This window comes from Mesocricetus auratus, unplaced genomic scaffold (genome assembly GCF_017639785.1).
Source record: "Mesocricetus auratus isolate SY011 unplaced genomic scaffold, BCM_Maur_2.0 Super-Scaffold_100011, whole genome shotgun sequence".
In the NCBI taxonomy this organism is placed as follows: Eukaryota; Metazoa; Chordata; class Mammalia; order Rodentia; family Cricetidae; genus Mesocricetus; species Mesocricetus auratus.
Window position 1 is genome coordinate 45,785,189 of NW_024429195.1, and position 25,577 is coordinate 45,810,765.

At 43.8% G+C, this 25,577-nt stretch overlaps 1 protein-coding gene across 1 annotated transcript in view; it reads right to left on the reverse strand.

Moving 5' to 3' along the window:
* Lrig3 (leucine rich repeats and immunoglobulin like domains 3) overlaps window positions 1–12,377 on the reverse strand; it is a 49,642-nt gene extending 37,265 nt beyond the window's left edge. Inside the window, exons 1-3 of the mRNA XM_040754778.1 lie at window positions 11,855–12,377; window positions 6,207–6,278; window positions 5,936–6,010 (exon numbers count right to left, since the gene is read on the reverse strand). Coding sequence (XP_040610712.1) covers window positions 5,936–6,010; window positions 6,207–6,278; window positions 11,855–12,090 — 383 coding nt within the window. The 5' untranslated portion in view covers window positions 12,091–12,377. The remainder of the gene's footprint in view (window positions 1–5,935; window positions 6,011–6,206; window positions 6,279–11,854) is intronic.
* Window positions 12,378–25,577: the final 13,200 nt, after the last annotated feature.

Below are 25,577 nucleotides of genomic sequence, written 5' to 3' on the forward strand. Positions count from 1 at the left end.
CCAAATTATGCCCTGCTCTGCACCACCAGGCCTTTCCTGACACAAAGTATGGATTAAATAGGACCCTTCCTTCCTTGTCTTCCCAGGAGTTCTATTCCAGGGACAAGAAAGGCTGGCATGCAATCAATACCCTTGTAAGCATTCTACAGAACCTGAAGTCCCTGTCCCCATCAAGGGTCAACACTCCCCGCTACAGTGACGTTTTCTGTAGTGTCTCAGCTCAAAAGACCACACACCAAGGGAAGGGTGTGGTTCACACACTTTTCTGTGCCTCCAAGACATCTCAGGTACAACAGGACAAAAGATGGGACAGACCCACCACACGTTACCCATAGTAAGTTTGGAGGCCAGCAATAGGGACAGCCACCTTAAACACAGCCAAGGATTTTGTACAGTATCTCCCTCCCTCACCCCAGAAATCCAATATGGCTAGTTTTCTTCTGAGTGAAGCAGTTCAATCTTGTGCTCTTTCTCTCTCTTTCTCTCTCTCTCTCTCTCTCTCTCTCTCTCTCTCTCTCTCTCTCTCTCTCTCTCTCTCTCTCTGTGTATCTTTCTCTGCTGTTGCTTTTCGATAAGGACTTGATCACAAAGTGAAAGGCAAGGCCACCATGAAAAAACACCACCCTGTGTGACTACAAAGATAAAATCAAAGGGGCCATGGAGTCCCACCTGCTACTTACTCTGGGACAGGCTCTTGCTGTAGAGCCATCCAATGAATCCTGAGCTACTTAAATTGCTTCTCTTATTCTTTTTAATTTGGTCTTTTTAATTAGTGTTATTGCTGTCAGTATAATTTAGTATTATTACTTTACCAAGTATGCATAGTTGAACACTGTAAATATTTAGCCACAGGTTTAGACTATGTATATACAAGATCTTTCTGAATTATGCTAAGTACACATGGCCTTCCATAAATATTCCCTAATTCATACGTTAATTAAGCACCAACTATACACTATATACCTGCAATAGGATACTGAGCCAAAATAGAGAAGTCTCCAAACACAGTAGAAACAAGGTTAGTGGATAGCAGAGTAACAGCTAGACATACAAGGCAAGCTGGGCAGTGCAGCTTAGGGATGAGGCCCAGGCTCCAACATATACTGTGAGGTCCTTTCTGGGATCTCACCTTCTTGGTGAATCTTTTTCTCTTTGCATCCTCTTTTATTTATGTGTTTGTTTTTGTCTTTGTATTTTTGCTTATTTATTGTAATGAGTGCTCGGGTGAAAGTCATATTTGTGGGAGTCGGATCTCTTTGTCTATCATGCAGGATGTTGGGAAACGAACTCAGGTCTCCAGGCTTGGCAGCAGGCACCACTGAGCAATCTTGCTTGCCTTCCCTGGCCTCTCTTCTTTGGCCACACCTATTCCTCCTTTCTCCCCTGCTTTGTTTTTCTCTCCAAGATCCGCCCTGTTCTGTGGACAACTCTTATCCAATTTTTATCTTCCCGCTTCCATGAGAAGGTGAGACATTCCTGCTATGATGGCAAGGATTTCTGTCTGTATTGTTCACTGCTGACCTTCGAACTGTAACCTGACACATAGTAGGGCTCTGTCAATATTGGCCCCTCCTGAGCACATCAAAGGACAGCTGGCAGGACTCGCTAAACACACCTTTATCAGGAGCCAAAGCCACCTTTTCCTTTGAAGTTGGCTTACCGATCCGCTTTTTCTCCCCTCCTTCGTGCTCGGATGAAGTTGCGCTGTTAGGAGGCAGTTTGTGGGCTCTTTGCTTGAAACAGATCCTGGCATATGACACACATTCACCACATTCTAGGTCCATGAATCATCTCCCTCCCCATCGCTCTTCACTGGTGTGTGTACCGGGTGCCTTTTCCTGCCTTCCCTCCACAAACCCTCACAATGACTCTGGAGACAGATACTGCTAGCATTTTCGTTTTAAAGAAGAGCGAACACACAGAGAAAGACCCACTGTGGGTGGGGCTGGTAATGAACCCCAGGCCTCTCGATCTAAGCTTTGCTTCTCCAAATCAGTGAGACTGAGGGTCCCCGGTTATACTGCCGACCTACACACCCACCCTAGAGCTTTACCCCCCTTCCTCTCGGCATGACCCCTGCATAGATCAGGGCAGTCACCACGCCTCGGTTCCGCTGAAGGGTAACCCTCTGACACCAGCCAGCTGCTCTCTGCACTGCAGCTGGACTGGAGTTTGCAGTCATAACATTTGATCCTCATACTGTTACAAATCTCTCTAGAGGCTTTTCTACCCAAGTTAACCAGTACTTCTAAGAACAATGCCAGAGAGATGGTTCAGTCAGTAAAGTATTGGACAGGAGGGTCCTGAGGCTGGCCTCTAGCTAAGTTATTGAATGCCAGGCTAACTGACAGACCTCATCTTGATGATGATGATGATGATGAAGTCAAGGTGGAGGAAGACACCCAACATTGCCCTCTGGCTTCCACACGGGCACACACATACCTGCATACTTGTAGAAAATGCTGACAATGCCGTCTTGATAGTGACATTGTCTGACCTGACTGATACTTCAGAAATGTCTACCTCAGAGCTTATCAGAACCCAGGGGGCAGTTGTATCCCAACAGATGCTCCTGGCCCTGCCCCAACCACATCAATTGGGCCTCTTTAGGGACAGGGTTGGAGAATGTTCATTTTAAGTCCAAAAGCACTGCTGACAGCCACCAATTTAACACTTCATGTCTATGACACTTGGCAAATGCCTACAAGTCAGGCTTACTATTTAAACCATCAACATGAAGACCAAGACTTTACCAGCCATGTTTAACCACCATGTTTCACAAATTAAACCTCCCTAATTCATGTCACAGGTTTCAAAAGTGATTGGATCCTGGATAAGTCATACCACACCACATGAAGTGCGCGGCCAACAGTTTTACTTTGAGATGTACTCATTACAAGATTGTTACATTTCTGAAAAACAAAACAACAAACAAACAAACCCTATTCTGCCACAGCTATGCAATGATTTGAGAGAGGAAAAAAAATCAATAAATAAAAGACAAACACACACACAGCTCATGCCTTGCCCCAACACATCTGTGAACTCTGAGTTTCTATTCATTTAAAAAGATTGTATTGCAAAAGATCTGCGATCAAGTTAGAGGTAAGCTTTGTCAGAGGATACCCAATGACTCTCCAGCCAGCATCCCAACTCCCTCATCTCTCTCCCAGGGCTCAGAACTGTCTTTGGACTTGTGATGCCATCTGACCCAGCATTAGCTCCTGTCTTCTACAATTACAGGCAGAGACAAATATTTTACCAGTTAGTCATCTCTGAAACCAGCTACTCCAACTGGGAGGGCCCTGTGGCACAGAGAAACAACAGCATAAAGCTGGAGTAGTAAACCTTTATCCTTAAGATGTATAATACGCACAGAAGATATATATCACAAATATGGTCTTATATAAAGATTGTGTGAGATCCATATATATATATGTATATATATATATATATATGACTACAACTAATTTTCCCTTTTTGTAACATATAAATAGCCCAGAAAAATATTTTCTTTAAAAACCATGTAGAAAAACAAGCAAAAAAACTATGATAACAAAGGTCAAATTGTTTTAGAAACTACTTCAAAAATGCAATTTATATATAGTACTAAGGCAAGTATGGAAATCTGAGTCATGCCACGAGGTTTAATACTTTGAGGGTTTTTTTTTGTAATTTCAGAAATGTATTTAAAAGTACTGATATTTAGCTGAGATAACTTCCAAGGGATTTTCTATGAAGGAAAATAGATATTCTATCTACACAATATAATACAGAAGATATTAATGTTTTAGAAATAACAACTATATATTGCAATAACCAGGAGTGCCCTCAGGATAAAATAAAATATTTGTAGTGAGTAACCACCAGAAAGGTAAGGCTTTTCAAGACCTTTTGAGGGCATAGAAACTATTTTTCACTCTCCATGAGCAGGCTCCTCACATAAACCACCACCCATGGGGGCCTCCTAAGCTAAGCCATAACTGGGCCTCTCATGTGAGAGAAACAAAATAGCAACTGCCCAGATGTACTAGGACCGATGAAAGGGAAAGGAAGTGGGATTGTTGACGCTAATTTGGCACACAGCCTCAGTGAAGCTAAGCACATACAAAAGCAGCGTGTGGAAAATTTGTAACTTTTCCCTGCATCTACCTAGGCTGTCAGGACACCCTACCCCAGAGAAAAAGACACACTGTGGACCCTCAGCCACCACTGTACCAGGCTCTTAACCATGCTAACACCATCTGTCAAAACACAGGACAAAGGTAACAGGATAAAGAGGAACTTTAAGTTCTCCTTGATCAGACAAGGTATCTTCCACTTAATGCCAATAATACACAAAGAAAATGGGTATTAATACTAATGCAAAAACTTTTTGTTAATTAGTGTTTATTTGACAAATACCAAGTGCCTTTTCTTTCATTCCTCTCTGGTTCTGATCTTTGGAAAAACCACACCAATATCAAATGCCACTTAGTTCTTATTCAAACAGGAGACAGCAGACACAGCAGCTGCAGGGTGACTTGGCTGACCTGGGCCTTCAGTAAAAACAAACCACTATAAATCACCAGATGTAAGCAATTGCAGAGTGATCACTTTAATTAATTGACCAGCTCTCCTGAAATTTACTATATAACTTCAACCCTTCCAACACCTTTACTAGAAAAAAAAAGGAACAATGGTGGTTTTTTTAAAATCAAGCTATTTAGAGAACATGTTTTAACTTTAGAGGCAAGTGAAATTTTAATTACTCAAGGTCAAGACAGGAAACGGATTAATTTTAGAAATTAAACATGGAACATACAAAATGCTACTTTTTAAATGCTATAAAGATAAAAACTGATCTCAATACATGAAAATAAACAAGCTATCTGTTCTGAGAGTAAAAAAAAAATTGACACAATTTTTAATTGCACCTGAAAACTTTGCAAAGTCTCAACTTCACTTATTGTTGACATTTTCAGTGGGGGCTTCTAATCCTGACTCCCACGCCAGGAGCCATACTTAAAAGATCATGTGAGATGACACATCCATTAAGAGTAGATTCAACTCTTGGGAAGACCCAAGTTCAGTTCCCAGCATCCACATCCAACAGCTGATAACCAACCCAGGAGATCCAGTGCCCTCTTTTGGACACCATGGGTGCCTGCACTCACATGTACACAAATCCACGTACACATATAACTAAAAATAAAGATGATACCTAATGGCATAGTACCAACTCCCATTATCCTCACACAGGACGTCTGAGCATTATCTATAAACATCACATAATGCAGCATCCACAGTTGCCATGACAAAGCAACAATTGCTGAGCAATATCAGAATTTAAATGTGAATCTACAGAACATAACCAAAGCTCAAAGTAGCTTCTTTTGAATCTTGGAAGTCAGGTTAGCAAAGACAGTTGAGTGTAAAGTGTGTTGTTGTAAGGATGCCTGAGGGGGTTAGTAGCTTAATGGGTTGCCTAGCAACCAAGAAGCTCTGGGATCCACCAAAGTAAATAAACAAGCAAATAAATAAATACTTGAGATTTATAAGTGGAAACGAGTTAATCTAAAGAGACCTTTATTATGCCCTGGAAAGGGTATACAAAGTTAGCTCATAAGAGGTACACGCTAGTCCTGATGAAGCAGGGGTTCTCAACCTTCCTAATATCCTTTAATACAGTTCCTCATGTTGTGGTGACCCCCCATCACAAAATTATTTCATTGCTAATTCTTAACTGTAATTTTGCTATTGTTATGAATTGTAATATAAACATCTTATAGGATATCTGATATGCAACACGCAAAGGGGTTGTGACCCACCAGTTGAGAGCCACTGACACTGATGGTACCTGTTGCTCTGTGACCCACAGGTTGAGAACCCCTGATACAGGTAATACCCACTGCCCCTACAAACACACATGGGAAGGATGCTGACATTCACTTACAAGGAGAGCTGCCTAATATTTGCTGAGACTGGTCCCAGGTCTGGAATGGCTTCCAACTCATTGTTATTCAGCTTCCTAAGAATGCCAAAAGAGCAGAAAAAACTAATTAGGTCATCTCAAATCTAAAGAAGTGAAGTACTGTGCACTACTTAAAGACATCACCCGAGTTAAAAGTTCAAAGGAACCTTATAATCCCAAGGTTCATCCCATGAAATTGTTGGAGGAGGAAATATCTCATGCAGCCCTCAGACAGGAAGTATCGGGCACTCACACTTCTCGGAGGCTTTGGAGGTGGCTCAGGGAATCTGTCTGGATAGACGATAATCTGTTGTGACTCAGGTCCCTGTAAGAAAACAAAAGTAATGTTACAACTTTCTTAAAAGTTACTAATATCACTTAATGACCTACTAGGCAGAGCAGGGTTTTGGATTCTCTGTCTTAACACCAGTGACAAGAAGAGAAATAATCGGACTGCTCTGTCCACAGACTAACTGGCAATGACAAACTCCAAATGACAAACTCTGGGGACAAATTTAGTTTAAGAGGCTGGCAGATCCAAATATTTGAAGCCCACAAGCATTTTAAGAGCTGTTTTTTTGGCACATGGTGAACAGACCTTTTATGAACTATAGTTGGTTCCCCCTCTCATCTATCTCCCCACCCCAGCTTGATACAATGACATCATAGACTACGAGAAGTGGCTAATTAGGTTACTGAAACAAGGACTCTGAAGAAACATTTTTATTATCACAAAATTAAGTACCAATGTCCTTACTACAGCCAGTGAGAACAGAGGTTGACCTCTGTGGGTAGCTCTTAGTTTCTCTGAATTAAGGAACCAAATTACTAGTAAAGGGTATGTATGCTCCTGTGTGTGCAAGTACACATGCCCCTGAATGTACATGCTCAAAGGATACAGCCTGAATCCTGTCCTTTAAGAACTCCTTGAATTTCAGCCGGGCGTTGGTGACGCATGCCTTTAATCCCAGCACTCAGGAGGCAGAGGCAGGTGGATCTCTGTGAGTTCAAGACCACTCTGGTCTACAGAGTGAGTTCCAGGACAGCCTCCAAAGCAATACAGAGAAAAAAAAAAAGAACACCTTGAATTTCAAAACCCAATAATGTAGCACAGTGTCTAACCCACACCAACCATCTAACACTGCAGGGCAAGAGGCACAGGCATTTTGGTCACTAAGAGAAAGGTGCTTCTTACTAACCGAAGGCTAAGTCAAACTTAGTAACTTTCCCACAGGCATCAAAGTGCTACAAGTAACCAACTCCTAGCTAGCTACACAGTGCTCTGGGTTAGAAAGTCCACCATGGAGATTTGAAAGAAGGAACAAAATTGAACAAATGTTTCAACATCCCATTCATATGCCTCCAAAGTAGCATAATGAAGACTAATGGGTTAGGAGATCACTGCAAACAAGGTTCAAACACAATGTGGCTGGCTGGAAGCTCCCCTCTGAACAGACCAGCTAATCCTAAATTAGTTCCTCAGTGTTTAAAATGAAGACTTTTAAATAACCGAAGTTTTGGATGACTAAAGTTAGCTGTTGACAAGCATGAACCAAGCTACCTACATCGGAATGTCCTCCCATGAACAACAGAAAAATAGAAATCACAGGCCCAGACAAACAGGGTTGCTGCTTGCTTCGAATTTAAGGATCCTGTCATTTTCTACACTGTTTGTTTTAAGGGTAAGCCCTGATTTCTGTGTTTCACCTTAAGACAAAATAAAAAGGAACTTGCAAAGATTTTATTCAAGCTCTGTTTGCCTAGAGGCCTACCAGACAGTAACAGACACGAGTAGATTTGTTCTGGTGGAGTTATAACATGGGGGGGGAGTGATCTGGCTCTGTTTTAAACTATAAAAATCCTACAATTACAGCCGCTGCTGTGTATGCTCACCACGCTGGTGCAGCCAGACACTTTCCCCTCACAGTCCAGCCCAAGTCCATCTGGAGTTCATCAAGGAAGCCGTGAGCCCAACAGCTCACGTCTGCAGTCAAACAAAACCTGAGTGCCTTTAGCACCCCCAGACAGTACCAGATTGCCCACATGGTTTAAAACACAGTCAAGGAAAGAGTCCTCCACCTGGGACTTTAGCCTCACTCCACAGACAGTCATTTGGACCTACTTAACTCAAGAATGCTGAGCCTGCCCCCACCCCACCATTGTTTCCTGTGTTTGAAAGAATGGGGGGGGCAATCCGGTATTTACATTTCATACAGTTGATTTTCTTTTAAATTAAAAGGAAAGAAAAGCTCACTGCAAGGGTTGTTTAACAGGGAATCCTGGGAGAAATAAGAGTTGAGTGTTCAAAGTTTTCCACAGGTAATGGGATGGGGTTCCCCTCCCCCCAAACCCCAACAAAAGATCTTTAAACTGGGAAGCAGCCCAGTGCACAAATCTGGGTACACCGGTTTCATGTCTTCCGGAAGGAACTGGCAGCCATACACAGTTCAGTTATTGCAAATGCTTCCAGCCTAAGCTCTGTATACTATTAAAACCACATTATATGCTGGAGAAGAAAAGAAGAGAAACATTCTTAAGTGACTTTTACTGCTAAATACTTAAAGCCATGGAACTTTTAATTCAACTCAATTTAGATTTTAAGGCAATATACATTTCAGAAGTAATTACTTTCTTTTTAGGGGATGCCGCGTTTTGCTACATCTTCCCTACACATTATTTTTATGGACAGAGCACTGAGAGACTCTGGACATAAAGTGCTAGTGTTTCCTTGACAGAAACCATTCCTGGGAGGGCAGGTTCATTGTTATGTGAAGTTACACGAAAGAACAGCTTCCCCCAGCAAGATTTGCTGTGATGAAGCCAATACATGGGTGGCAAGGTGTTAACTATTTATCCAGAAAGCCAGGGGACAAAGGCTTGGAAATATCAAACTCCGTGTATGGTAGAACGGTAGAGTAACTAGCTCTTCGTTGTATGGAGTGAATGAACATATGTGAAAATTATCAATATTACAACATTTGGTTCTAGCTATAGTTTTCTATTTGAAAATCTGTCTTCAAACTCAAATTTGAAAATGCAAAGACAGTGGAGCTGGAGTTTCTGAACCCCACAGGGGCCTTGCCAAGCTGCTAACTCAGCAGAAATATGGAAAGCCGAAAAACAAAAAGGCAGGCTGTAGCTGTTTTAAAACACTAATCCAAAGAGACTCATAAATCACGCTGCCATGCTCGAATTCTGGTCTGGAAAATAGAGAAGAACAGCTGTGGAAACTATAAGGAATATTACTCCCTCCCCAGCCCCAGGAGCAGCCAGTTCCAGAGGATTCATAACAGACCAAAACCAAAGAAGTCACACCGGCACAAGCTACCTTTCGGACTTTCACCTCAGCACTGTTAAGAGTTCAAACATTTCCACGTGATAAGATACATCATCTGAAATTCCAGCTAGGATCTAATAACACTTGAGGTTCCAGTTGGCAATCAAACAATTTCCCTCCTCTGGCTAAATAGTGCATTTTAACAAGCCTCCCTCTTTGGGTTTGGAGCTCTGAAAGCACAAAGATTTTGCGAGCGAGGCTCCAAGCAGTTACTTTTTTAATAGCCACTTTCATTAAAGAACCGCAGGTTTGTTCTAAAAGCAGAAGCAAGTACAGTGTTATTATTGTTTAGCTCCAACTATTCAGCTTTCCACACAAGGCGCTCCTATGGCAATAAGTGACAACTGGATAAAGTGGACACACACACACACACACACACACACACACACAGCACAGACATTCATAACTTGCAATTCAACAAAGGAAACAAAGGGCACACAGCATACTTCCCTGAACTTTCTGATATACTATTCCAAAGACAAAGCTTTTGCTCTGTTAATTACCCAAGGAAAAGAGAGCTGTGCTGAACAAGGCACACTTTCTACTCACTCCCAGGTCTTAGAAGCCACCTACTTAAAAGCTTTTGTAATTATGTAAGAGTTAACTAGCAGCAGCTTACACCTCCTATTGCAATACACCAAATAACAGGGGGAGGAACTCAATTGCATGTTGCTTTTTGCTCTTTGAGGTGAAGACCAGACCTCTAGGGCTCTGAGCACAAACAAAAGAAACACTGACAATAAAGAACTTAAGACCACATGGTTTGGTGACACCTACAAAGATGGTCAGAAGTCACACAAGGACAAGAATGGGAAGGCTGTCCGATGAGAGGTCACAGCAGGGCCCCTGACAACAAACTAAGTGCTTATTTATACAAGTGGAATGTATTTTCACATACATTTTAGGAATGTGGACTTGTATTGAGACAATTTACTACTGGCGGAAATGTAATTAAAGAGTGTGCTAACCAAATAAACTGTAATTTGTTTTTAGTGTGCCACCAAATTATCTGCAAGACAAAATCCTAATTAGGTCAGCTCTCTTTAAGAACGTTTGAATAGGCATTGAATCCCCCTTTTCGATTCAACTCAACTTCCAATCCAGGCCCACACGGTTTTCTGAAATGCATCTAACTTACAAAATACAATATTGTGTACTGACAGTCTTCAATGGGCCACCTGTCACTGAGAAACCACTGGGTAAAGTTAGACTTGGTAAGCATTTCTAAAGGTACTCCAGGGAAGCCCCGTTTAGTTTTCTCTCTCATCCCTCTATCATCCATAGGTGTTCGCCTGCAGGCATTTACATGTTCAATTCCATATGTTGTCAATGGAGCCATTCTGCTGCCATGGACGCTGCAGCCCGACCCCCACTCCCCACCCCCACCCCCCAAGAGGAGGCAATTGAATGGAATTAGCCACAACTAATTGAAAGTCTTCCTGCTTTAGGCTCAAGCCTTTATCTCCCCTTTCACGAGTAATAAAAGTTGCTACATCAGACATTCCATAATCAGCCATTAAATATCAATCCAATTCTCGTTAATTCTATTTCCTTATTAAACTGCTTTTTAAAACAGGCGTTTTGTTTGATGGTCAACAGTTTATAACTGATGAAAGACTTTAGGTTGGCCCACTGGTTCAAAACACAATTTCTTAAGCCTCCTGACCAAAGTTTCTGCCACTATTGTCAAGACCTACTACGACTGTTTAAGAGCTGAGAATTTCTGCTAGGCCTAAATTTAAGAAAGTGCAATTTGTTCTTTTTTCTTAAGCAGGTTAACTATTTTTAATGCAGATTTTATTTATTTATTTATTTATTGCTTATGGCTTAAACACCCCTTCCAATTTTAAGAAAAGTAAGGGGTTGGGAGAGACTGGAGAGAGCTGACATGTTTTAAGAACTTGCATTTCCAAGTAAATTATATTTTCTTTCGTGTTCTTCCACACAGTTGGCAGTGACTTCAGGCCGTTCAGACCTCTCGGCTTAAAACTCGCCAAACATCACTTGGTGCAGGCCCTCAAACCCTCCGAGAGGAGGTGTCGGTTCTGAAAACCTACTTCCTCCCTTGGCTTATCCACAGATCAGACTTCGCACCCAACTTCTCACCGGAACCAAGACGCATTACAAAGTGGCCCAGGAGGGGGGCTGATGGTCTGCTAATGTGAAATTACTTACAGGAGAGAGAAGAAAACTCAGGGCACCAGGGAGGGTGAGGAGGGGTTTCTATGTGAAAGTCTCACAAGCAGTGACCAGAGACAAGCAGGGACTCTAAACCACTGAGAAGCAAAGGGTGGGCCAGTTTCCCACATAATAAACTCAGAAGAAAACATGCAAAATCCAGGGATCTCGCAGACTGGCTCCTGCGGTCGCGGGCGTCCGATCCCCCAAGCCAAGAGCCCACCTGCGCGGACACAGGAGACTGAGTTCCCCACTGGGCTCTACTCGCGGCCTGGGCGCACGCAGAGCACACTGCGCCCTGAGCCCAGGCCTTGGCGGACTCCGCTCGTCCCGCACCCTTCGGCCGGGCGGTCCCCTCCACCCCACGAGAACGATCTGATACTCACAGCCGGGCGACCCAGGCCGGGAGAGGATCAGGAAGGCGAACCAGCCGCCGGCGGCTGCAATCTAGCAGGTCCCCGAGGCAGTGGCAGGCGTCTGGACACGGACGCCGTGCAGCATCGTCCGAGCGCTGTCCCAGCGCCCCGTGGCCTCCGCGCCCGGCCTGGCTCGCGCGCCCCAGCCCGGCGCACAGCAGCAGCCCCAGCGCCGCCGCGGCCACACGGAGCCTGGGAGCACCCATCGTCGCGCGCCCCGCCGCCTCCGGTCGTCCCGGAGCTCCGTAGCCTCGTGCCAACCCCTCTCACTCCCTCTCACGACCAGCACCGACTCCCACACCGGGCTGGACGCGCTGATCGCCGCCGCGTGCTCCTCGCCGCTCAGTGTCGGCACTGAAGGCCTCGCATGCCCGCGCGCAGCGGGAGATTCAGCGGTGGAGAACGGCCAGCTGCGGTGCGAGCAGCCCGAGCGGGGTCCGAGAGCTCGATCGCCCTGAGACAAACTTTTCCGCCTGCGGCGAGCGGCCGGGCGCGAAGTCCCGGCGCGGAGAGCGAAGAGGAGGGGCGCGGAGGCGGGCGCTTGCCCATTGGCTCGCCTAGCACCCGAGGCCACGTGACAATAACAAGGCTCCAGCCCCCGGGCAGGCGCCCAGGAGAAAGTGGAGCTGAGATTGTAGGAAATTCCGAGTTACTTTTTCCAGCGTCTGCAGCCAGAAGTCTCCGCTATGTCCTGGGAACCATGGATCAGATGGAATGGAAGAGCAAAACGAGCCAGGAGGACTGAGGCCGCTGCTGCTCAGACGTGGAGTTAACTTGGGGAAACTTAGTTGAGTACAGTGAAGTAGTTTGGGGGTGAGGGAGTTCTCCAATTCCAAGAGAAAAGAACTGTGTCGATTATTTTACCATCCGCGGATGAAACAGCGGCTTTGATGAAAAAAAAAACAGTTTTAATATTGATACTATTAGGGTCTTTTTAGGTTCACAAGCCGGATACATACATACATACATACATACATACATACATACATACATACATAGCCTGGCAGCCCAGTCCTGGAAGGCCGGCAGATCTGTGAGTTCAACGTCAGTCAGAACAACACAGTCAGACCCCGTCTCAAATAATTCAAAATCAAGTGGATGGAGCTGGGTTGAAATAATCTTTTAATAAACCCGAGTTGGCAATCAGATTTCTGCCAATAGCTAAGAGCAGTAATATATACTAAGACCTTGGAAGAATAAAAATACACGTACCTTGGTCTACTTGGTTTTTAGGTGATGACAGATCTTGAATGAAAAGGCTACCAGAATTAAACGTACTTGCCCATCTATGGGTTTTATTGAGGGAGGAGAATCAAGCTACAAGACTTCCCAGTGAAGTCTGTCTGGACACTCCTGAAGGTAACCTGGGCAGCCAGGTTTTGAAAGTGATGGAGATCTCAGAGAAAACGAACCCCTCCTCAGGAAAAAGTAATAGGCCCTAAAGAGATATCTAACACCTTGTGGGATGGCATGAACTAATTTTAGGGCTCTGTTTCTATAGGCTGTGTGCTGTATGGTATCTGCCCATGCATGTCTGTAGCTGGCCACTGCTTAATATGCTAGGTGGTGTGCATTGAAGAGCAGGTGTAAATGAGACTTTAACCCCATGCCCATTAGTTTCCCCGGCAGCAATTCACCTGTGTGGTCATTGCCATTGGAAATGGAAGTCTGTGAGGTAGACAAACCCTAGTTTAGGTGAGATCTTTCCACCTGCCTGTAGCTGCGTCATGTTTTAAAACAATGGACAAGAAATGGTTATAATTACAGGGCCTCCATTAGAATTGTGTTCACTATAGTCTGGGCTATGGATTTTTCCAGGCTAGTGTTGCTTGAATAACTTACATAAGGAAAGCCAGGTTTGCTACACTGAAGTTCCTAAAAACACTGGAAATCTCAGCACATGTCTGCCCATGCTGCTATGTGTCATGAGAGCCTTGGCTTGTTCCTGAGATGTCAAGGACCATCAGAAGTCTGTCATCATGTTGACAATGTAAGGCTCACTTTTCCTGCGTACACTCAATTTCACCTTCTCCATGAATTAAATTGATACTTCTATGTTTATATTTACATATCACCCTTGTTTCCAGTTCAGAACTTTCTCCTAAATAACACATACTCAAAAAACATACAGCCGTGCGAGCGTGCGCGCACACACACGCACACACACACTTTTAGCAACCACCCACAGGCCACCTCACATTGGATATTCAAATGTGACATGTTCAGAATTGTGTTTCAGCATCCCTGAACCTCACTAATTTTCCATCTCTGTCCACTATTTCCAACAAGGGAGCGTCATTCCATCCAGGTGACCACCCTGGACTCTAAAAAGCAACTCTCCAACCTTAGCACAGCCTCCAGCATCCTTCATCCATAGCGCCACCTCCGTAACCAGCCAGCAAGTTCTGTTGAAGCCAATCAAGAAAGCGCCTTGTCTCCTTCTCCTAGACATTATGTAAACCCAGACACCATTGGCTCCTGCTCAGATCGGGCCCATACTCCCTTCCTATCTGGCACCCCACTTCTTTTCTCACAACCCAGAGAAAGCTCAAACCAGGGTCCACACCCACGATTCCACAGCCCAATTCCTTTCTTGGGTTCCATTGCCTTGGAAGTAAAGTCTGAAATTCTGAGAGTGACCTATACAGTTCCTCTTTGTGTTTGGCTTCTAATGACCCCTTTAGTTGGCTGCTGTTGCCAACCTACAAGCCCTCCCCATTCACTGTGGAGCTCTGTGTTTTGCTCTGTGACATAGCACTTCTTCCCCGTCCAGATCCCTCTGTACCTCCTCAGCCTGGTCCATTGGCACATCTGCCTAGGAATCCCTCCTACACAGGCTTCCAGAAGCTCTGCCTAACCATTCCCACCCTGCCCCCAACCATGTTCTCCCACTGCCTTCACTGGGTAGATTTTCTTAATCAGCTAGTTGGAAATACAATCAAAGCTTTTTTTTTTATCAGGATTCCCTCTATCAGCTCCTTGGATAAGTCCCTGTCGCCAGTGGTCTGTCTGTAGTACCTACTAACTGTGGCCTAGGCCTTCTCTGAAGACCACCAGCTCCTCCCTACTGCGCTCCTCTGCCCATGTGCCCCTGACGGTTAGTAGCCAGCTGATCCACAGTGGGGTTCAGACTGACTTGTGTTTATAATTACACAATTTAAGGTTTGAGTTAACCATATAAATATGAGCACAACAAGAAGACACACACTCATTTTTATGATAATAAATTGGGAGCATGGGAAATATCCTTTAAGGGTAACCACTTAAGGCGATGACATCAAATAAAACAATTGTCAAAATGGGAAGGAGGCTCTTAGTTTGCTTTATGTTCTCATAAGCTCTTAGTTCGTTTTATGCTCTTGTAACAGAACACCTGATGCTGGGAGACTCATAACAAGTAAGGTTGGCAAGACCAAGGTCAGGGGTCCACATCTAGTGAGTACCTTCCTGATGTACCATCCCAAGGCAGAAGTCATGTAAGAGAGGAAGAGGGGGAGGGAGAGAGGAAAAGGGGGAGGGAAAGCAGTATAGATTGTTTTATGGGGAACCTGCTGCAGCCAGGGTGACATTCATCCAATCCTGAAGCCAAAGCCTCAACAACATGGCATTGGGGTTGTGTCTGCAGGACTCGAACATGGACAGACACATTCTACTGATGGGGAGGGGATTCCATGTCTCTAGAGACAGTCATCACAGATTTCTTCGAGGGCCTGTGTAAGATCCTGTTGTGGTTCAGATTAGTTGCTGGGAACCCAGTGCCAGCAAAGGATGCTTTATGGATGTGTGGTTTATGCTTACACTGAAAGTCATGTCACGTGATGATGGAGGGTAGAAGACATGGCGTGGGAAAGACCTGGAGTGTTGTCCATCTCCATACATCCTTTAATCATGTAGTCATACAAAGAGTGTCTGTCCTACACAGAAATGTAAAGCAAGGCATTTCTTTCTACAAACTCCCCAAGGACCTTCATCAAACAAGGGCCAGAGAGAGGTTTAACTGGGTAGGCATCTATCTAGGGTAACAATGGGGGCTGAAATAGGATTTGAGGTTCCCCACATTCTGTATGGATTCCTTTGTGTTCTGTGGGAAACAAAACTGAAGGCGAAGTCCTCAGGAAACAGCTAAAGAAAGGCACCAAGCTTTTTTTGACATGTTTGCCAATGCTTGGAACATTCCCTAATGTGACAAGGTTGAGAGGGAACCCCAAAGAGCAATTAAGTCAGAGGAGTGTGGCTCTGCTTTTCTGGGGATGGTGTGGTCAGTGCTGCCACCACAGCGGGAGACATCTTCTGCTCTAACAGTGGATTGTTGGAAAGTTGAGTTTGGCCCCTTCCACCCTCTTTATCTCCCAAGATTTGCTTCTTCCCTTCTGCTTTTACTAGGGGATAACACATCAGGAAGTTCTCCCCAGGTGTGGGTGCTTTGAGCTTGGACTCTGCAGCCTCAGCAACTGTGAGAAATACATCTTTGTTCTTTATAAATTACCAAGTCTCAGGGATGCTGTTATAGCTGCACAAAAACAAAGAATTCTGTTGATTTCACAAAACTAGTAACAGAGACTCCTGAGAGGCTTAGTGAGTTGCTGATCCTCTCTGGCTAGTGTTCTTTCGTACACACATGCTGTACCTATGGTTGAATTGTTGTGGCTAATGTCTAATCAACATGACTTTAGTATGAGGTAGTCATGTTCATTTTGACTGGGAGTCACTTAACATTTCTATTAGAATGAGATGAAGTGTTGAGTTTCTTCTTCCTTCTGAGAATCAAGGTGTCACCAGGTAATTGAAAATGAAAATTGACTTCCTTGTGGAAAATGCCTAAATTTTAGCAGTTTCTTACTTATAAGATCCCTCCTTCCCCCATTCCAACACTCCCCAGGTGAACTGAAAGTGCTGACTATAAAATACCTACTACGGCCCATTTTGTGGCTAGTATGTCCCAGACCCTGTGGGTAGGAGGTTTTTGTTGTTGTTGTTGTTGTTTTTTCTTTTGCTTGTAACATGCCTGTTACTTGGTTGGCTCATTACATACTAATGCAGGCATGCTCTCTCTCTCTCTCTCTCTCTCTCTCTCTCTCTCTCTCTCTCTCTCTCTCTCTCTTCCCCCCCCCTCTCTCTGTCTTTCTCTCCCTCTCCCTCTCTCTCTCTCTCTGTCTTTCTCTCCCTCTCCCTCTCTCTCTCTCTCTCTCTCTCTGTCTTTCTCTCCCTCTCCCTCTCCCTCCCTCTCTCTCTCTCTCTTTCTCTCTCCACTCCCCACCCCACCCCCAACAAGTGAGAGACTTTCTTATCTTGAGTGTTGGCAAGGCCAATGACTCAGAGATAAGAAGTAATAGAGGTGCTAGGTTGTCAGTTTTAACATCCAAGGACAAGCATGAAGCCTTTGCCTTATCCTTACAATGAATGACGCGGTTTGTATACCCGTGAACTGTGAAAAGGGGGGAAGATAAGGGGAGAAAGAAAAGTGCAAAAGTCCCTGCTACTGGTTCAGTAACCTAAACACGGCTTCCCCTCACTCCCTTTCCTCACACTCAAGCAAACACAAAATGCAGTTTTAAATGGAAAGCACAGTCTTGCTCAACAAAGATCTGTGTCTAGAGAGAGGGAGCTGGCTACCAATCTGTTTTTCTCAAGTCTATCAGTTGTATGACATTATTTGAACTAAAAGCAAACACTGTTATCTGAACACTGACTTAGCTACAAATTAAATACATACTGCTTTACATTTTATTTATTTCTCAAATCACCCTCTAGGAAGAATGTGTCCTCTGAAACTCAGACTGTGGATAAAAGCAGATACCCAGGAAATCAAGGCACCACTTGCCCTGGGCTCCTGGCTGTCTGGAGATGGAGCTAGAGAGATGGGTAAAGGCAGTGAGACTATTGCACTCCTTATTACAGCATCCTTTCCCAGCAAGGGACCCTTAAGATGTTTTTAGTCCTTCAGATACCTTCACTGGACTCCTAACTCCCCAGCTAGCATCAGTCCTCAAAGTCCACTGGGACATCCCAAACAATAAGATCTCCCTAGACCAGTCCTTCTTTCTGGAGTGTAAAACACAGATGCATGACAAGTCCAAGTCCTGGCAGTGGACTTGGAGAGGTCAGAGGTGAAGTGGCAAAACTCTCCATACCTTGACGTTTCCTCTCTCTACTTTCCTCCTCTAGAAAATGGCTCAAAAACCAAGACCCGCGCTTCACAGTAGAACCTCAGAACTTAAAAGTTCCACATAAAGTCGGATTCTTAATTAATAGATATAATGTGCTTCAATAGATATATAATAGTAAGATATATAATTATTAATGTAATATATAATGTAACATATAATCTATAATAATTACTATAAAATATACTATATAACATACATAATTTTATGCTGTGATATATGCCATGGGGTCTAAAAGAATCACTAAGCATATTTACTGAAAAGGATGCTTGTGTGCCTCGTGGGACCTTCCCTGTAAAATGGTTTTCTCCTATTTCTCGGATTAACAGTAAATCTATGGTATTCTAATAATTAATCTGCATTCCCAAATCATGACCTAAATAGTTGGTTTATTGATTTTATTTACAGCTTCACCATCTTCGGCACTTTACATTTACTCAGGCCTATTTATTAGGTGGCTTTATGTTGCTCATCCTCAGGATCAAGTGGCCTCCATTACCCCCAGCTTCCATTCCTAAACAGGACACAAGCTGTCACACAATCACTGAGTGAGTGTTCAATCCCAGGGATCCACGTAATACAAGGAGCAAACTGATGCCCACAAGTTGTCCTCTAACCTACACACACACACACACACACACACACACACCAAATAAATGTAATAAAATCATAAAATCTTTTGGCAAAAGGTTTTACATACTTCTGTGGTGCTCAGACATCGATACAAAAGATTCCCATTGAAATGTTGGCACAGAGCATGAAGTTGCCTGAGAAAGCTTGCTATCTCGACGCTGCCGCCTCATCCAGGCACACCTGTCCGCTGCAGGCAAAGGTGTCCATTCCAGGAAAGTTCACTCAGACTCGAGTGGCTTTGTGGGGCTGGGGGGCATTCATCCTTTCAGGTCCTAGAAATGAATCTTGCCTGCTGTTTGCTGTCATTCGAGCTTTTCTGTACCCACCCCACTCCAAACTCCCAGAGGAAACCCGAAAGTGTTTAGCCAGCAATATTCTTGAATCTTCTCTATGCAATTTGAAGAATTGCAATTATTTTTAACAGGGCCTCCCAAACACTACTCAACATACATGCCTATTGAGAGATAGGATGTTTATTTTCAGCTCATGTGTTTTACAGAGATAAGCATACAAATGTCCCTTGCAACTCCTCACGCTAGCTGTCAGTGTTGGCAAGCATCTACAGCACGTTATCACCATCGCCACTATTATTTCTGCAGCACCAGGGAGTGAACCTGGGGTCCCACACATGCTAGCCAGGTGTTCTGCCAGTGAACTATCTTCCTAGAGTTCTCTGTTGACTTCTGAGCCAGAGTCTTACTGAGTTTCCCAAAGTTTTGATCCTCCTGCCTCAGCACCTCAGTGCTGGGAATACAGATCTTTGCCAGCACTCCTGGCTTCTTAACATTCTCTAAGTGTCTGGTATGTACTAACCCATTTGTGTCCTACAACCTCCCCATAGAGTATCTGCGTATTTGTGAATGAGAGAAACCGTGGTATGAGATACTAAGAAATGTACATGTGTAGGAGTTGGATTCCAACCTACTCCATCTTACTCCACAAGTTGTCCCTTACCCACTGCACCACACCTCTTCACTGTAGATTTGGAAGAGGCAGGTCTCTAAAGTCTCTCTTCATGCTCTAAACACGAGCTTTCAAGTCAGCAGCCTGGGAGCAGCAGGTGAAACATGGCATTGCAACCGCTGATAGGCCCCTCCTTTTGACATGGATTAAAGTTTTGAAACATGGCTATGCAGCTGCATGGCTCAGTCACTTGAGAGCCTGGTCTGTAAAGGTTGAAGGTTGACGCTCTCACCTTGGTATCAGAATGAGATCTTCTCAAGGACAGTAGAGTCATCTACTGGATAAGCCCACCATAACTTTAGAATTGCCGCTGACAAGTCAGGAACATTTTAACCATTGCTGCTCCCTAAATGAAGGTTGTCTAGGAGCCTAGGCAGTTGGTTATTAGACTAGGAGAAAAGACTAAAAGAGAAGAATGCTCCCCTTTCTTTACAAGTTCATCATGGGCTGTACTTAGATGAATGGTAACCATGTGCTCCAAGAAGCCCAGAGAAAGACATGTCGCTGCTGTAGTTATATTCCAACTCTTGACAGTCTTTACACATGGTAACAGTATTTCCTTGCCTTTGCTATAGGGACTAAAGATAATCTTTGTGCTTTTCTGACTCCTGTATGGTTTAAAGAGAGCTTTTAAAACAAACAAGAGTTTCAAAGTGGCTCAGTTTCCCAGTCAGCTTTTGTTTGAGGTTGCCTTTCAAGCTGTTGCCCCAGAAACTTCCATGAGGCTTCCCTTAATGAGTAGACTCTCCCTAAGTTGCTCAATTATGTTATGAGTTAATCATTGCTCAAATGCAAAGACCAGGGCTGGGAGTATAGCTTGGTGGTACAGAACTTGCTTAATGGACATGAGATCCTAGGTTTGATTCTAGTACTGTAAAACATCCTACCCTGGGATCCGGTAACTGGCACCATTAGACAAAGGAATTGGTGACCTGATTCAAATTGTAAGGTTAACTTTTGCTTTTGTTTTTACTCTAAAGTTATGCAGCACAGTGATAATGATCCCTACACTGAAAAATGTAGTCATGGCTAAATCAAGCCCTCTGGAATTCTAGTACAAATAGATGCACATGTTCTACCATTATTAAGAGAAGGTGCTGGAGACACACCCATCCCAGGTTAAAAGTTGTAAGCTCATTTTTACCATCTAATATTATGTGCCCTCATCTATGATTCTAACCTATGCACCAAAGGACTTCATATGAAAATATGTCGAATCTTCTAGAAATTTAAAAAATACGTTATTGAAAGTGACGTTTATTTGAGCATTGGTTCTGGCATATTAAGTTATGTAAAATAGTAGTACCTTGTTTGGTTAGTTTTGGGTGTGGGATTACATCACTTGGTTGAAAATGTGTTCTGCCACTGTGCCACTCCTCAAGCCCTGGTGGCCATATTTTTAAAAGGCCAATGGGTCCCTTCAAAACTTGAATTTGGAAGAGATATTTACTTGTAGTGATGAAAGTCTATCATGGGAAATTAGATGTGAATTATTAAATACATCGAATGCCCAGGGACCTGTCCCCAAAGAGTTCAAGAGCACTGGCAGTAGAGGAGTGTTTCTCTGAAGTCTGCAGTTAGTCATTGAGACTGAACCCTAGGAAGGAAACACTGAAGAGTCCTGGTTATTTCCTATAATGCCAATGCGAGCATCAGAGAACTGTCCCAAGGTGAGGAGTGGATTCTCCATCTTATATGTAATGACACTTAACTTCCTCTGATTCAAGACCAGAATGGTGACAACCAAATTATGCACAATTTGAACACCCTGATTATGACTACAAAGAGTTTTTTAAAAGGTTGTCCAGAGGCATTTGGGAAAACAGCTTTGTAATAAAACCATTCAAAAACAGACTATCTGCTGAAAGATAGCTTACATATCCTAAAACAGTCCATATTTGGCAGCTGTAGCTGTATCTTTAAACACATTCGTGTGTCTAAATCTGAGAGCAAGAGTCATCAGCTTCCAGAAACTCCAATATTTAAGAGAATCAATGGTTTAGGGCAGTGACTTTTTAAAATGCCTTGCATCTTTCATCATAGATAGTTACACAGCTGGCACCAAATAGCTTTCCAACATTTACAGTCTATGAGGCACAGAGGGCCCAGGATAAAACTGAGGGACATTGTGGATGATGATAGCCTTTCCACAGGGCACCAGGGTATTTCTAGCATCAGATAGAGGAGGTATCTCAAACACAAACACCATTTGACCCTTCCCACCTGCTGTGAAATATTCTACATGTAGAGTTCAGGGACGTGGGAATTTGAAGCATGGCACCTCCTTTCATGTAGTGCTAAGGTTTCTTTCTGTGAGTGACAACACTCTTTAACTGTGAGCTCTTGGAACTCCTCTTTCTTCCCACCCAGCTCCATCAAAGCATGTAGACAAATGCTAAGGAGTAAAGAAAACCACTCAGTTGTTCTATCTTAATTATGGTTGCCTTGGATGAGTGTGAGAATTTAGAGGGGGAAGCATATGGGGGGGCTGCTTTCCAATATGTCTACATAACAAGGAGAATCATCTCTATCGTATACTCACATAATAAATGACTATGAGGAAATTGCCATGCTACAAACAATCAGCCAGCACCAAGTATTAGGTATCCCAATAGTCCACTCCATCCAATTGTCTATTATGTGAATGGAAAACATAAATGTTTATTTTGAAAGTGTGACAACACTTCCAAGGTGTGTGTGTGTATGTGTGTGTGTGTGTGTGTGTGTGTGTGTGCGTGTGTGTGTGCTTCTGCTTTTTGTGTGGCTCTCACTCCACTTATTTATTTATGGATTTTTAGTAACAGTTTTATACATCTACTACTGAATTTTAGTCATTTTTCCCACATTTCATTATCCTTTTTCATCTACCTCTCTCACTGAAACCTTTCTTTCTAACAGGTATCCCTCTTACTCTCAGATCTTTTTATTTGTTGGGGTGGAGGAGAAAGAGAGGGACTGTGTTTAAGTAGAATTGCTCCCATGAGCATGTGTGGGAAGTCATAGTAGAATTGCTCCCATGAGCATGTGTGGGAAGTCATTTACTGAAGCGTGGACAACTTGTCAGTGACTACACTAGTGAATATATCACAGCCTCAGCAACTATTAACAGCCAATAGTCACCAGGACAGAGGTGGGGGGAGCACTCATGATCCTTACCAGTATCCATGACGAAAAGTTGACTTTTCTGATCATGTTCAGGATTTATAGGTAACTACAGATGTTGTGACCCATGTTATGAACACAGTGCATTTCCCCATCCTCTGGCACTTACATTTTTTCTACCTGAGCCTTTGAAGGAGTGGTCTTGGGATTTCTATTGCTCTGAAGAGACACCATGACCATGGCAACTCTGACAAAAAAGACATTTAATTGTGGTGGTTTACAGTTTCAGAGGGTCAGTCCATTATCATCATGGTAAGGAGCATGGTGGCATGCAGAAGTCATGGTGCTGGCTACATCTTCATCAGAAGGCAACAGGAAGTGGACTGAGAAACTAGGTGGTATCTTGAGCATATGAGACCTCAAGCCTGCCTCCATAGTGGCACACTTCTTTCAACAAGACCACACCTACTCCAACAAGGCCACATCTCCTAATAGTGCCACTCCCTATGAGACTATGGGGACCAATAGCATTCAGTGATCACAGGTGGTATAGATGGCATGTGTACTGGCTTCTTACTAGAGATGTGATGTGTGAATTCCCTGTGCCCTGGAAGTCAGGTCCTGCCATTATCTGAACACAGAGCCTCCCTCTCCCTTACTCTTACCCACACACCTCTCATTCCATCATAGTTTCCACTCACCTTTCCCAGGGGCATGTCCTGTTATCTCTGCTGTCAAACTAATGCTAACCACCTTCAACAGCTCTGTTCTCACCACCCAATTCCAGCCACAACCTTTTTCACTTAAGCTAATGCCAAGTCTCTTTACCCACTGCTGGTGCTGCTGAGAGATCCCTGTAACCCTCCACAGAGCAGTGCCTATCCTCCTCCCAACATGGATCCCTCCACATCCTGCTCAAAATCCTTCCATGGTTCTCTCACACTTGGAACAAATGCCACAGGATTCCTGGTGATCTATCTGGTTTACCTTCTTCTCCAACCTTACTGTGGCAAAAACCTTCCTTGCTTTTCTTTCTTTCCATTTCTAGAACATTTGTACCCAAGAAAATTCCTGTTGGTGTTAATTCTACGCAGTTCCTTGATAGCCTCCTGCTTCATTCTTTCCTCGTTAGAGTCCATGACTGGGTTCTTCTCCCAGAGACTCTCACCTCTACTCCCTCCTCTCCTTCCAAGGCAACCCCTTGTTCTTACCCTACTTAAGTTTCCTTGCTCTATCATAATTAAATATAACCCCGACACACACACATGCATGTACAAATGAATTCTTTTATTGCCTATGTCCTCCACTGGAATGTAATAAATGGAATAGGCATTTGATCCTGTTTTATACTGAAACCTCGTATCCAGAATGAGGCCTGCTCCTCAAGTCGGTGGAGCTTTACATAGTGCCTGCACCCCTACAGATGACACATGCACGCCTATCAGAATGTCTGAGTCAGCACAGGAGCTCTGTCTCTTTGGTTGGGAACCAAGGTGGACCAGTCTTTACTCATGCTGACGGGGTATGCTGAAGGATGGGTGCTCTTGCCCAGACCCTGTCTTTTCTTTAACCATATCCTCACACCCAAAGAAAACTCTGTTCTTCTGTTTGAAGGCAGATGTCAAATGCAATCTTGTTCTGATGAATTGAAAAGCAGCTTGGGGGTTATTTTATCCTGAAAATAAACAGAAAACTAATCTTGTCCTGCAGAAGGATGTACGGTAACTTCCAGCTTATCACAGGGACAAATCAATACCAAAGATAAACTAACAGAGCTGATAGCAGCAGGCGTTCTGTGCTGGCTTCCAACTCTACCACCTTTTTACCAACTGAGATCTCCTGATCTGCAGTCATTGCCTGCTCTGCTCCGTCTTTATACTGACATCAGATGCTCTGAGGACAGTGCCTGAGGATTTGGGGACCACATAGTTCTTATTCTCACATTTTCAATCAGAAAAAAGTTTTCTTCCTTGTTTTTTTGAGACATGGTTTCACTACATAGCCTAGGCGACCCCACACTCCCCAACCTTAGCCTCTTGGTGGCTGGAACTAAGGGGGGCAGAAACTCTTGTCACAGGAAAGCTAAGGAGTCTCAACTGGCATGTTGACCCCAGGAGGAAAGTTTCTTCCTATAAATACCTTGAGATGTGCCTCATACATACCATATCCCGTTTGCTGAAGACCCGTGGACTCATCTGTGTGCAGGCACATATTCTGAACAAAGTGACAAGGAGAAGAATACTGAGCAGTGTACATGACCCTGAGTGCCCGTATCATGATGGCACAGAAGTGAGGCGTCTTCACACTCAGAGAATCTCAGAGAGGGACATCAAGGATCCACAGACGCAAAATCACACCACCGCCAGCCTCCCTCCTCACCTTAAAAATCAGAGAATAGTTTTAATTCAGAGACAACTGCTCCCCACACATGAATGTGAACTCGACTTAAACTACAGTGATGGTGTCACTGAGGTGGAGGAGAAAGAGTTGAGTTTTTAGCTATGGCTGCTTCACCACAGCTGTGGGCAATGTGTTTCATTGCTGAAAACCTCTCCTGTAACTCTTCTCCAACATAACTGCTTAAAAAGTGGATGCAAGTTGGCCCACAATGCCAGGACTTTGTGTGTTTTCTAGTTAACAAATAAATACTGAGTTCTTGTGTATTACTGGGAGAAGTTCGGTGTATGATGTATGATAAGTCAACCTGTAAATTAAACTAAGTGTGTGTGTGTGTGTGTGTGTGTGTGTGTAGGTTTTCTAGTTTGAAATAAAAGCATAAGCTCTCTGTGTGTTTGAATTTTAAATATTTGAAGAAAAATAGCCAGGGTCAA